General features: G+C 38.5%; 1 protein-coding gene across 2 annotated transcripts in view; it reads left to right on the forward strand.

The window, feature by feature from the left end:
• Positions 1-13211, forward strand: part of COL4A1 (collagen type IV alpha 1 chain) — a 120851-nt gene that overhangs the window by 43251 nt on the left and 64389 nt on the right. For both annotated transcript variants that reach the window (XR_013339523.1, XM_077781584.1), the window contains exon 2: positions 6999-7049. Coding sequence is in view for 1 of the 2 variants with exons in the window: in XM_077781584.1 (XP_077637710.1) it covers positions 6999-7049 (51 nt within the window). In the remaining variant the exon portion in view is untranslated. The remainder of the gene's footprint in view (positions 1-6998; positions 7050-13211) is intronic.

Consider the following 13211-nt stretch of genomic DNA (forward strand, 5'->3'; position numbering starts at 1 on the left):
AGTCCACAACCTCTCTGCCTCATGAACAAGAAAGAAGTCTGATGTTCTGTTAGCCCTCCACTTGTATACATGGAGATTGCTAATGCCAGTTTCACCAAACACATGAGTTACTAGACAGGGGTTTGGATCTGTTCCATGCAGGAGTTTTTCTGCAGTTTGCTTTGTGAGCTCCAGGGTAGTTGTGTATGAGGCGGGTGGGGAACTCTGCAATAGCCATGGGGGGTTCTGCAACAGGATTTCCTGTCCTCTCTGCAGGTTTTTTCCAAGTTAGCAAGATGAGGAATGTGCATTTCTTACCTGTATCAAATGGCTTCAGTTTGCCTGTTCACAAAGTAGAAGAGCTGAGTGACAATTGGTAGCAGTGATTACCATAATCGAATTTAGGAAGGGTCATGCCCTTTGAAATGTATTCCTGAAAGTGCTTGTCACTGGGTGTTAGGAAGATCTGGAACATACTCTAATCCTCAGCTGTCAGTGAAGTAACAGCGGTGACTGCAACACCCGAAGATCTTACTAGCACCTGGAATTTTTTTTCACTTCTTTGCAAATAAAACTAAAAGTGGAGTTCTTGTATAAGAAAAGGGTGCAAAACGTACTGGATGGATTGGTAAATACAGCCTTCTCTGCTGGAGGCTGAGCAGTATCTGACAGACCCTGGAAATAGACCTGTTAGTAGATAATGCTTATGGGAGGCTTTTTTAGTTTGTATTCACAAACCAGTTATTTGCTTTGAGCTGTGCAGTATGGAGTTCTATAATGTGATGTTCTGAAATTTCCCTAAGTAAGCAGATACCTTGATTGTTTCCAGAGTTTCCTGTAAAAGAATGTAGCTAGAGGAAACAGTTGTTCTAAATGTTGTTTCTGTCCAAATATGGAACAACAGGAATAACTATATTTCCTGTGAACTAACGGGAAGCCCCCTGAATTTGCATCACTTTGTGAAAATGATGTTCACATCACTGACAGGAAGGTCATATTCACAAAGCAGCCCTTAGGGTAGTCCCATGACCCTACCTCCAGGATAGACCCCTGGGGAATTTGGAAAAGAATGTAAAAAATGAGGTCCCCAGCAACAAAACATTTCAGTGCCAGCAACCTGATATTCTTTAGATTAAGAAGACACAAGTCTTTTTTCAGCATATTTTAAGTGAAGTACTTCCAACTGATGCTAATTTACAAAATAAATATTTTCATGAATAGTTAGTTTAAAAGCTACTAAATTCTGACAATTTGCTAGTATTCCTTTGAGTGACTAAAGTACACTGGAGATAGATAAAAATCTGTGGTCTGTCTGCAATTTTTGTATGAACATCCTGCATGATAATGGTACTACTAAAAACAACAACAAAACAGCCCAGCGGCCAGCCAAACAGAAAAACCATGCCAAAAATATATGAACAGCCTACTCCTGTCCCAATAGCCATAATGATTGTTTTTCCAGTTATATTTTATAGAGTTTTTCTTAAAATTAATTATCTTCTGAAAAGTGTACAAGGCTTTTCTCAGACTCACAGAATATTCTGAGTTGGAAGGCATCCACAAGGATTATTGAGTCCAGCTTTTAATGTAAATGGCCACATACAGGGATTGGACCCACAATCTTGGTGTTACTAGCGCCATGCTCCAATCAACTGAGCTAAACTTTTAAATAAAACCAGAGCTGAATTGTTATAATTAGTTCAAATTTCATCATGCACAGCAATACTTCAGAAAGTGACTTGCTGTTCTTTTCAGATATTACAAATATGTTAATTTGGGACTCTAAACTTAAAGTTACCCTCAGACTAACAGAACTACTAAAATCATGTACTGACATGCAAGTAATCATGAAGTGCCACAGTTTTCCACTGTGTAGGTTTGTTTTCATCTGGTCCAAAGCATTCCCAGAAGATACATTAGAAGAATGGCTCTGCATTTACAGAGAGAAATGAGTGGGGACCACTTCTGCTTCCTCCTGTTACACTCATGTACATCAGCCTACAAGCAAAGAAGGTCTTCAGAAGAATGAGTATTGTAGTCCTGAAGTTTAATGAATGTTTGGAGATTACTGGGTTGTATTTCCCTTGCTTAAACACATGCATCTGGTGCCTTCTGAAATATTTACATAGACCAGGAATGTAGGGGAGAGCTGTTCCCACCTGGCCTGGCAATTGAAAGCAGGTGATATCCCACAGGACATCCTAAATGGCACACTGTTCTGCTGTCCTCTGTGAAGACTGGATCTGCAGAAAATTGAAATGACACAACCAAGAACTTTAACTAGCTACTGCATGACAGAAGCTTCCAGTCACTGCTGACGAGAGCTGAACTTAATTTGATGACCTAGAGGGTTAAAGCTTCAAAACCAATGTCTTCCCTCAGTTTTGGGAATTCCCTGAGCAGTCATAACTGGAGTCTACCCATAATTTGCTGGGGAAAAAATTAAAAAAGGACATGAAGATAAGTTGCCAGCTGTGGTTTGTGAAGGGTATTTTTGTTTGTTTTGTTTTTTAATAATGAGAAAAATAACTCTGGAGAGGAGGAAAGACTGAGCTTGCTGATATTAAAAAAAAAATCATGAAATTTGTCCTTTTGTCCACTATTTTTCTGTCTGTAGACATCTGAAATTGATGAGTTTACAGAAGACATGAGAACTGTGCTCAACTTCTGGTCTGCGCTTTAAGTCATCAAAATGAAGGAATAGCAGATGTTCCTTTTCCTGAACCATTTTAAGACTTGAAGTTCAAATAATCAGTCCAGAAAAACTGGCTTTGTATAACTCCTTTAAGGAGTTATACACCCCTTTAAGGGTGTATAACTAAATTTTGCTAATTGCTAAGACAGTGCAGGTTGGATTTTTTTATTTTTCTTTATCCTAGCTAAGTGTAAATCAGGAGTTTTAGCTAATTTTTTTTAAAGTTGTTAATGGACTGTAAATCAGTTAACAAAATATTAATTTTAACTGGAATATAGCAGTGGTTTCCTCTAGTGGTACTTTGCACACAAAAGAGCAGTAGTTATATCTAAAGGTTGAAGACAAGAATAGTAATACAGCCAGGCAGCTATTTTGACATTCTGGAAAGAGAAGAAAATATGAGAGGAATGCAAGATAAGTGTCCTGCTGTTGGTATCAACTCCCTTTTTCTGTATTTGGTGGGATGTAAAATGTGAAGATATTATTGATCCAACTCTCATGTCAGCTACATGAGTTGTATGCATGTGCACTTAGGAAGAAGTGCAGTGTCTACTACATAGGGATAAATCTCCCTTGGGCTTCCAAGAGACTGGGTTTATACAGAGGTGGAAAGAGGTTGATTTTGTGTAGAGAAGAGATTCAGACCTAAAGTTGTCACTGTCAAGCAGCCATCCTATTGGCTTAGTCTTTCTTGTGTTTCAGCTTGAAACTGCTATTGGAATTCAGCTCAAATTGGGGTTTAAACTAAAGCAATATAGAGTAGGAAATCTACACTGCTTAATCAGAAAACATCATCAGTTCAAGCATCCTATCTAAACAGAAATTGTCATTTTATAACAAATTAATCATGAGATGAAGTAATTATGATTATTTTTACCTTTTTGAAGCACTTCGGCTATGAATTAGGTAATTTGTGAATAGTCACAGAGATTTTTGATATCTGTTGTAGCCTCATCAATTCACAGGATTTTTTGTGATCTGAAAGACATTATATTTGTGCAGGAGAAATGACTATGTTCCCTGGAATGAGATTTTTAACATGAACAGAGTTAAGTAACCAGGGAGAGTTTAATTAAATTTTTACCTTACTGTTGTGCTTTACAGGCTACAATGTGAACTCGATTGATACCTAAGCAATTAGCCTAAGCTGGTGGCTGCTCAACAGCTGCAACTCAGTCAGCAGAGCCTGAGGTGATACTGTGGGAAAGAGAACTACATTTTGTCTTGAGAAATGCACTTCTGTAAGGGAGTGTAGCTTCCAAGAACTGGCTCTGCCTTTGTATTTTTTTGGAGATGTCTGTAGCCTCCAGAAATGGTGCATTTCCAAATATGGCAGTCATCTCCCTCCTAGGCTGCTCATCTGGCTGTTTGCATCGTTCCTGTGCAAGTTCCAAGCAGTAGTGCTCCAATGCCAGGAAAGTAGCTGGACGTGGAAAAACTGGGCAAAACGCAACAAGTCTGTAGCTGCAATCTGACAGATGTCTTACAGGCTGTGTTGCAGAGCAGAGTTTGTTCCGTCTGCTGCAGGGAATTTTAACAGCTTTCTCAGCTCTGTCACTGACAGGGCTTAAGGCTTGTAAGGCTCAGTATGTGGGTCATGGAAGCTAGAGGTCCAGACTGGGATGCTCATTCATTAGCAGGATTTTTTTTGAACTAAATGTGATAGAAAATAAACAGGTGTACTTTAGGCAAACACTCAGGCTGCATGTAGCACCTCTGTGTGTGTTGTGTAAAAAGGAATGTAATCTTTTTATAGTTTAATACTGATTTGCTAGGATGATTCACTAAGCTTATCAGTTGCAGACAGTCTGGGAGAATGAAATGGAATGGAAATACTTGTCAAGAAATGAAACAATTTGCTTCACTAAAATAAGCTTCTGCTTCTGGGCAGATTTATATTTTGTGGGCGGAGGAAGATAAGATTAATGTCCTCTAATGTTACATGACAGGCTGGCCTGTGGTGCAAGGAAGCTATGGCTATTTGAAAATTGTGAGTGTACCATGCAAAATAGGGGAGGTACCTGGTGAAGTGCACCTGGGCAAAGTCTTTGGATTAGCCTGTAACTGGCTCCTAGACAAGGGATAAAGAGACTGCCTTTTCATCTACCACTCCCCCCACAGATTATGCTTCCTGCCCAGCACTTTTCCTTCTCTGTTTTGACACTTGGAGGACAGCAGTGATTGTTCCAAGCTCCATGCAGTTTCTGGGGAAGGCATTGTCTCTATGAGGATGTCTGGGAGATATGACAGTTATTTCTCTCTGTTTGTCTCAGCATCTCTATTCATATATAGTGGGAAATCATTAAGTGGTTTATTCATGTTATGAGACTGATTTAAAACCAAAGTTTAGAAAGGAACAATAATTTGATAGTTTCAGTTTAATTGCCTTGTGGTGATTCCTGTACTTGATATAATCATCCTTCCCTCTTCCAGCATCTCATTGCTTAAGTCTCCCTTTGACCTCCTTAAAGTGGTCTTTGATCCACAAGCTTCTTCCAGTCTGGCCTTCCCATCTTCCCAGAGAAACAGAAGGAAATACTTCATACTTCTTCTTAGTATAGGCAGAGTGTTATCACATTGCTCAGATTATAAATGCATTTTAGTAGTTGAGATAATGCTATTCAGCAGTGGCTGTCATCACTGGCCAGCCTCCCACCCACCCACAGAGGCTGCAGTCAGTGATAGCAGGAGATGATGTTACTGTAAAATAAGGCAGTGTTTTGTAGAGCAGGTGCCTGTTCTGGCATGGCAGGCTGCAGCCCTTGCCCCAAACAGGATCTTGTACAGTCGTACTGTCTGGTGCTCAGTACCTTCTTACCTTCCTTGCCTTTGGTTATTCTAATCTGAGGCATTAAAAAAACAGGAAAAATTGAATATAATGGACTCGTTTTTGTGGGGAAAAAAAGAGGCTCAAAAGCACAAGCCCATTCTTCTGGCTATGCTAAATTTGAGAACAAAACCATACTTAAATAACAACATAGTTTTTTTCTAAAGCAGTGCATGTTAAATAATAGGCTGAAGGAAATATGCAGGGATTAACTTGAAAACAGATGTTTATAATGATTCAGTAACTTATGTTAAGTACATTCCCAGATGCAATTAAAACAGACTTCTTCTGAATTTAGGGGATGTGTTGATAAAACTGATAACATTCTGCATGATCCTGGAGGAGGAAGTATGAGCTGCAAGCAGGCGTCCTCCAGCTGAGATGTCATCAGGTCTGAAAATTAAGAGAGGTCACACCAGGTCAATTCTTGTAATGGGAGACCCAATGTTTTTCCAGGCATAACCATGTCCTGCAAGGAGTAAAGCTGATTATTCAGTGGGTGGCACAATTCCCTTCTGATCCTTCCTGGGGTTGCACTGCAGCATGTCTTGGTGTTGTCTTCAGATCCACTTCACTTTCTGCTTTATATGATAAGAACTCCTTCTAATCATGTTAATTCTCACCTTTGTGTGAATTTATAATATAACGTGGCATAATAATGTAAGATAAAAAATTGTAACTATTTTTGCTTTATGTCAGTATGGAGAAAATAAATTCAGTGGATGTACATATACAAACAAAAGGTGTCAGCAAAAGCAATAAATTTTTCAGGAGATAGCACTGTAGTTTTATTGGACAGCCTTTTTTTTTTAGTATTAAAGTGCCATTTCTCTTTGATGCTTTACTTTAAAATAAAATATATTTGCCAAGTAAAAATGTTACTGTATTATTTAATTTTCTGGGGTAATATTTATTGGCCTCATTGGGAGTTTTCTAAATTCAAAATGGATTAGGCACATTTTCTTTTCATTTCCCAGCAGTACTGAGATTCCAGTAGACTGTGGAGCCTGCAGGTGTAGAGGGACAGGTGCCCAGCATCTGTGCTGAAAGCTGTCTCAGGGGAGGTGCTGTCCCTGACTGCTTCTGAATACTGGCCTGAAGGGGCTGCTGGAGGATCTCCTGTGTGTTGGTGGAATATTCACTGATACAGATGTTTTGCTTCTTTTTCTCATAGTTTGTTTCTGAGGGGCATGACAACAGTAAAAGCAATTGACTGCTGAGTTGCTTACCCGTTGCTTCATGATTATGATGAGGAAAAGTAGAGAGTAGCCCTGATGCACTTAAGAGCATCTTTGGTAACCCAAAGTGACTGTAAGATTTTACCTGTGCACCAGTTAATCTGACTTGTTTAGTGTTACTTTATTGTCTTAAGCAAACTTTCCCTGCACTGACCAGCCTTGCAGTCAGTGGGGTGCTGCTGACATCCCTGGCTCATTACAGTATGTTTTGCCTGTCACCCAGTTCAGACATTTAATTCTCAATTTCTTCTATTTTCAGGGATGTTCCGGTTGTGGAAAATGTGATTGCAGTGGAGTAAAAGGGCAAAAGGTAAGTCAACTCTTTCCATTTCATTTTCTTGCCTATTTCAACAACAGGGTATAAAATCTACTGGGAATCAGGTGAGCCATTGGGTTCAGCAAAGGCTTGCAGAGCCAGGGAGCATTGCCAGCAGTGCCATCAGCAGGGTTTCCGAGCAGCAGCCGTCTCTGCAGAGGGCAGGAGGGCCAGGGCTGGGGGCAGGGGAATGTCCTCACTGTGGAGGGAAGCCCCCAGCCCAATGTGGCCGTGCCCTTTCCCATTGAGTGGGACGCTGAGCCATCGCTGTCACCTTTCCCTCACCTCATCTCCAGCCTTTCAGTGAGTAGCAGGCTTGACATCCTGACTATCTCTAGAAGTGAGGCAAGCAGTTCAGTTCAGAAATGCTCCTCTCAGCATGCCATGCAGATTGCTCTGCAGGATGGCTGTGATGCATCATAATCAATGTACCCTGACCGGGGTTAGCCCTGGGAGGCAAAGACTTGCAGTAGGAAGAGGGAGGTTAATGATCAGCTTAGATGCAGAAAAGTGTTGCAGGTCAAGAAAAAAAAAAAATTAAAACTTTTGACAGAACCTTACAAATGAGTTTTAGAGTTCCCATTCAGTTATCTAAACTTCTATATGAAACAAAAAAAGGCACTTTAAAGTCCTCTTTTAAAGACAGTAACAGTGAAGAAAAATTGCAGTGAACTTAAGCATTCCATTAATTCCCCCTGTTAATTACCTGCTTTTGTAAATATTATAGACATTCAACCACTCTCCTTATCTCTTCTGATTTTGCTTGTAGAGATTTTAATCTATGATGTGTTCTCTTGTGCATGCAAATGTACTGTACATCTGCCATTCTAAGTGAATGTAAGCCAGTTTTATCATCCTGTGGTTGCTTTGGGTATGTGTTTAAAGGTAAGTTGTTTAGGTCACCCAAAGGAATATTTAGAAGATATGGGAGAGTTGTTTGCTTTTTTTGTTTTGGGGATTGTTTTGTTCTTTGAAATAAATAGACAGCTGGTGTACTGTGTTGTCTGAAAGGCAATAGCTGCATATTTACAGATGACAGATTTAAGAATGTCTGTTGGTGGCTTTTCTTTGGTGTTTTCCAGAACTAGGAATGTAAATTACTTAATTGGAGGCCCAAGCAAGATAATTTTCTTTGTAACAGAGCATAGATGAATTTATGATATAGATAAAAAATGTCAAGGTCCACAACATCATTCAGATGGAGTCTCCTTTTTTAATGACCGATTTATGTCTGTTTAATAAAAGTCAACTATATATTGAAAACAAATATAGCAAAGATTTGGGAAAGGTTAAAAACACTGCATTTATTCCTTGATAGCTTGATCTTACTGTTCAGTAACAAGTACAAATGAGTCACGTCAGAATGAAAGAGACATGTTATAACTCTTTCGTTGAAAGACATCAGTTTTCAGTTCATAGAGTATGCCAGCATCTTGTAACAAGATAATTTTTAAAAATGATAGCTTGGGGAAATAAATAGTATTAAGCCTTATGCTTCATTTATTTCCAGCTGTGTTCCTGTCTGTTTGCTAGTGCTCTTGCTGGCATTTTTCATTTGCATAGTCCAGAGTCTCAAAACGTTATTTTGAAAAGAAATAGATATGATGAGAGATACTAGAGATAGATCCTTGTCTGATATGCTAGAATCCAAAACTACCTCACATTAATGTAGGCTGTTTAAAAATGTTGATGAGAGAAAAATATCAGTCCATAGTAACAGAAGACATATTAAGTACCAGTGTGTCAGTGTACTCCACTCTTCCTCATGGGTTCCATCACAAATTTCTCTGACTTTAAGCAGGTGTATAATGAAGTATTCACATAATTTTAGACTTAGTAGGAAATGCAGTTATTGACATTAGAGACATCTGGACAGGTTAATGTTTAGTTATACCTAGAAAACGATAGTCAAGAAAGGCATTTGAAAGTATTTTGGAATGCATTTAACATGCATGAATCTGGTTCAGATTAATGCTTGCTCATTATGTTAACTCTGTTTCAAACATACTTATTTTGAACAGAAAATTGAGTTTTATTTAAAAAAAATCTGCCCCCTGCCCTACAGCCCCGTGTAGTTTTTCATCCTGATTCATTATGTTTGATGTCTGTCTAGAACAAGGATAACCTGCCACTTGGTCCCAGGCCTGTAGAGAGAACCTGGTGAGGGAAAATAAGGGGAGCATCATTCCTGCTTGCCTCTCTAATATTTCTGTAAATTGTGTTTCCAATGAATGAATGTGGATTTGAAACATGGCCCTGCTAAACGTGCCTCTCATTAACACACATGTCAGTAATGGTACCTGTTACTTCAAAAATCTGTGTGAATATTTCTTAATCAAAGGACAGATTAGAAAGAATGATTTTAGCCAAGATCCAGGCTAGGAGAAGGCTGCCATGCTCAGCTCCTGTGGTACCCCAGGAGATGACATAAAAAAACATCTGCTCTCCACTTCTCATGTGGGAGGACATAGCCACTCTACCCTCCATCATCCACAGGCAACATTCTGCATACACTGGAAACCCTTTTGATCTGGCTTCCATGTCATGCAGAAGTGCACAAATGCTGAAGGGCCTTTTCCAATCCTCCCCCACTCTTCAGCAATCCACCCACACCACTTCACTGCCATGGGAGTTCCGGGAGCTGCGGAAGTGGGTGCTGGGTTTGCTCTTTAATGCCTTAATTATTAACATCTGGAGAGATATTGCCTACCGTAGTGTGGGAAGAAGTTCCAGAACCAGAAGTTGCAGACTGGGGTTCAATTAAAATTCATTTGGCTAAATATTCATGATCTCATCAGAAAAAGTGCTGAAAATGGTATTTGACTTAAAAGCTGTGAAATGCCCAGGAAATAGTACCCAAGAGCATTTTAGACATGGAAGAGTAAATCACATTGCCATATTTTTCTCTCTCCTTTGAGAATAATTTCATCAATATGATGCCCCTATTTAGAGTACATTTAAAATATTCTATCAGACTGTTTCCATGAAAATTGCATTTCTATGCCAAACTCCTTTAACATGACTCATATGCTATCAAGGGCATATAATTGACAAACTCTAAGGGTTTTCATCCCTTTCAGAAAATTCAGAAAGTGAGTGTAATTGCAACAGATGGTCCTTATCCTATAAAGCCTTTATTATTACACTGAACTTCAAGCTGTTTTTTTAAGCTATATAATGTCAAATATCACATATTTGCCAAACAAAAGGTACAGAAACTTTAGAAAAACATAATATTGCTAAAATAATAAATAATACCTTACTGTTTTCCATTAGACAGATTAGCCTAAAACATCTTCATTTATTACCTCATACTTTTTATTTGGTTTTCTGCATAATAACTTGACTGTTTTCTTAAACCTCACTGAAGTGTGAGATCTGTTTAAACTGATTAGAGTTTTGAATGCTTGCATGCATTTTATTGAGCTACTCAGAAGAAGACTGAAGTTATGTTTTCTCTTTTATGCCTACCTAGATTTTGAGAACAATTTCAAGCAGCTGTCAAGATAAGAAGTGCTAGCCATTAGTGCGTGCAGAAAAAACATGTTAAGCATTTAATTTCCATTCAGAACAAAGAGTGCACAGAGATGAGTAAAATTCTCTATGCACTGACTTTTTCTAAACATATTCCTTCTCTCATTCATGACCATTTGCACTAGTTTACTCTGTATCAGAAGCATGTGTAAATTGAGGCAACACTGGAACCTTGCTGTAATACAGAATGATTAATCTTCTTAGACTTATCAAGTTAGAATGCACTGAAGTATAAATCCTCATTCTTTAGTATAAGTATTTTATGATAATTTCACTGTCTCAACATTACCCACTGAAAGCTGAAGTCAACAAGAATATCAAACATGCTTTTGTCATTGAGCATGAAGTATTGCAATTTAAAAAAAAACCCTCTTTGCTAAGTAGAAGATAAGAATAGAATTAACTCTTAATGTAACTGCTGGTTTTGACATTTTTATTGTTAGAAAGCAGGAAAACTTGAGCAAATAATTTTATTTTGGTATATATTTTTCCCCTTATTTTGAGACTGTATCCATATTATTATACCTGCATGAATTTGAATTATCTGTTTGCCTTGATGGGTGCATCACTCCTCTGTGGATTAACCATGCTGCAGAAATACACAGACTGGCTTTGCTTAAAGTATTTTGGATCTGGAAGCCAGGTAGTTCTGACTTAGACTGAGTCAGTGGGACATCTCTGGAGTTCCCCATCAACAGGAGAAGAGACCAGCGTTTTCTCTCTTGCACATTTCTACAGCCTTAAAGTCTTAAAAGATGGTTTTAGTGTCTGCAGGGGATTGTGCTTCTACCTTTGCTCTGTGTAATGAAGAGTTGACTGTGTCCCTGCATTTTTTTTAAGGTGTACAGACTGGGAGGACTTTGAGTGTTTTCTGAAATTTTACATATCCAAATATAGAACAAAAATATTTCTAATATTGATGATTTAACATAATATATACCCCCTTTGTTGGAGAGAAGCCCTGGAAGTCTGTGGGAATATCACTATTAAGTAGTTTGAGTTTCCTTGAAAATATATCAGAGAAAACAAGTCAGTTCCTTTAGTGGAGCAAATCAGTAATCATTAGACCCATCTTTTCATAGTCAACTTTTATTAGACTTTTTAGAATGAAGAATGTTAATTTTTTAAATCACTTTTCATTGACACTGCTTGGTTTTAGTAAGCACTGCTCAAGGTTCCTAGTTAAATCCCCTAAGAACGAGAAGACACAGTCTTAAGCTGCACCAAGAGAAATATAGGTTGGATATTAGGAGAAAGTTTTTTATGGAAAGAGTGATAAAATACTGGAATGGTCTGCCCAGGAAGGTGCTAGAGTCTCCATCCTTGGATGTGTTTTCAGAAAGACTGGATATGGCACTCCGTGCCATGGTTTAGTTGAGGTGTACAGGGAATGGTTTGGATTCAATGATCCTGAAGGTCTCTTCCAACCTTGTGATTCTGTGAAGTGGCTGCTGTAGGAACGTTGAGTCCAGCACCAGTTTATGGCTGAGTTGGAAAGACCTTGAATCCCCAGGGGACATTAAGGATACTGAAACCAAATAACATACTCTGGAGATGGCCATAAAGTTGGAAAGAGGGATGACAGGCAGTGTGGGAGGCAAAATGTGTCTGCAGTCTGGAAAGGGCTAATAGATAACACGAAATCATCTAATTATGCCTGAAAGGGCAGACTCAGAAGACAGTAATAAAATAAGCAGAGATACTGATCAGCTGCAGATCTGATGTTCTAGAGGGAAACTTGCAATTCATAAATATTTTTGAAAGTCAGGATATCGTCGCAATGCTTTTTGTCAATTCTGCTTTGACAGTAGTATATTTTTATTGATTTATCCTTTACTCCGAGAGAAATAATCTTTTAAATTCAAATCAAGGAAAAAGAACATTATGTTTCATGAGGAGAGCTGCTATTCTTAAAAAGAACAAAATATCAAACAGCTTTGAATAATATCGACTGTGATATGCTAAATGTTGAAGCTTTCTACTCTTTCCCAGCTGTCAGACCAAACTGCTAAGTGGCACCTGAAACTATCAGCTTTTCTTATTTTTTAAGTAGTTACAGGAACCATTTGTCCCAATTGTCCCTGACAACATTTTCTATGTTAAGATATATTTTTGCACTCCATACAGTGGGTATCTTTGATTAATACAAACCAGTGGATTACGCTGATCAATTTATCTCTATGGAAAGAGAGCTATAAAAGCAATAATATTATGTGCTGAGACATGCTCATATTTAGTTTTCAGAGCTGTCTTCTGAAAGTATTCACAAAGTAATATTTCATTTGGCACAATATGACCTCTTAAGCAGCTGTTGCTAGATGCACTATCTTTGATTTTAAGCATGTTGGCACAATGGGCTCAGGCTCTATTCTTCATGGGAATAAAACACGCTCTCAGGGCTTAATTTTAAATTTGCACAACTGTTAGTGTATGCCTCCACTATGGTTTCTTGAAGGATTGCAGGGCCCTAGCTTGATTTGAAGTTTGTGAGCCTCCAATGACTTACTCAAGTTTCCCCAGTGTGAGATCAAAATAAGATATGAAAAGATGTGTAAGATCTCTGCTTCTCTGAAATCTTCATGCTCAGGAAGTGGAGCTGCTCAATGCCTGTGCAATACCTGT

The sequence above is a fragment of the Lonchura striata genome, chromosome 2 (genome assembly GCF_046129695.1).
Source record: "Lonchura striata isolate bLonStr1 chromosome 2, bLonStr1.mat, whole genome shotgun sequence".
NCBI lineage: Eukaryota > Metazoa > Chordata > Aves > Passeriformes > Estrildidae > Lonchura > Lonchura striata.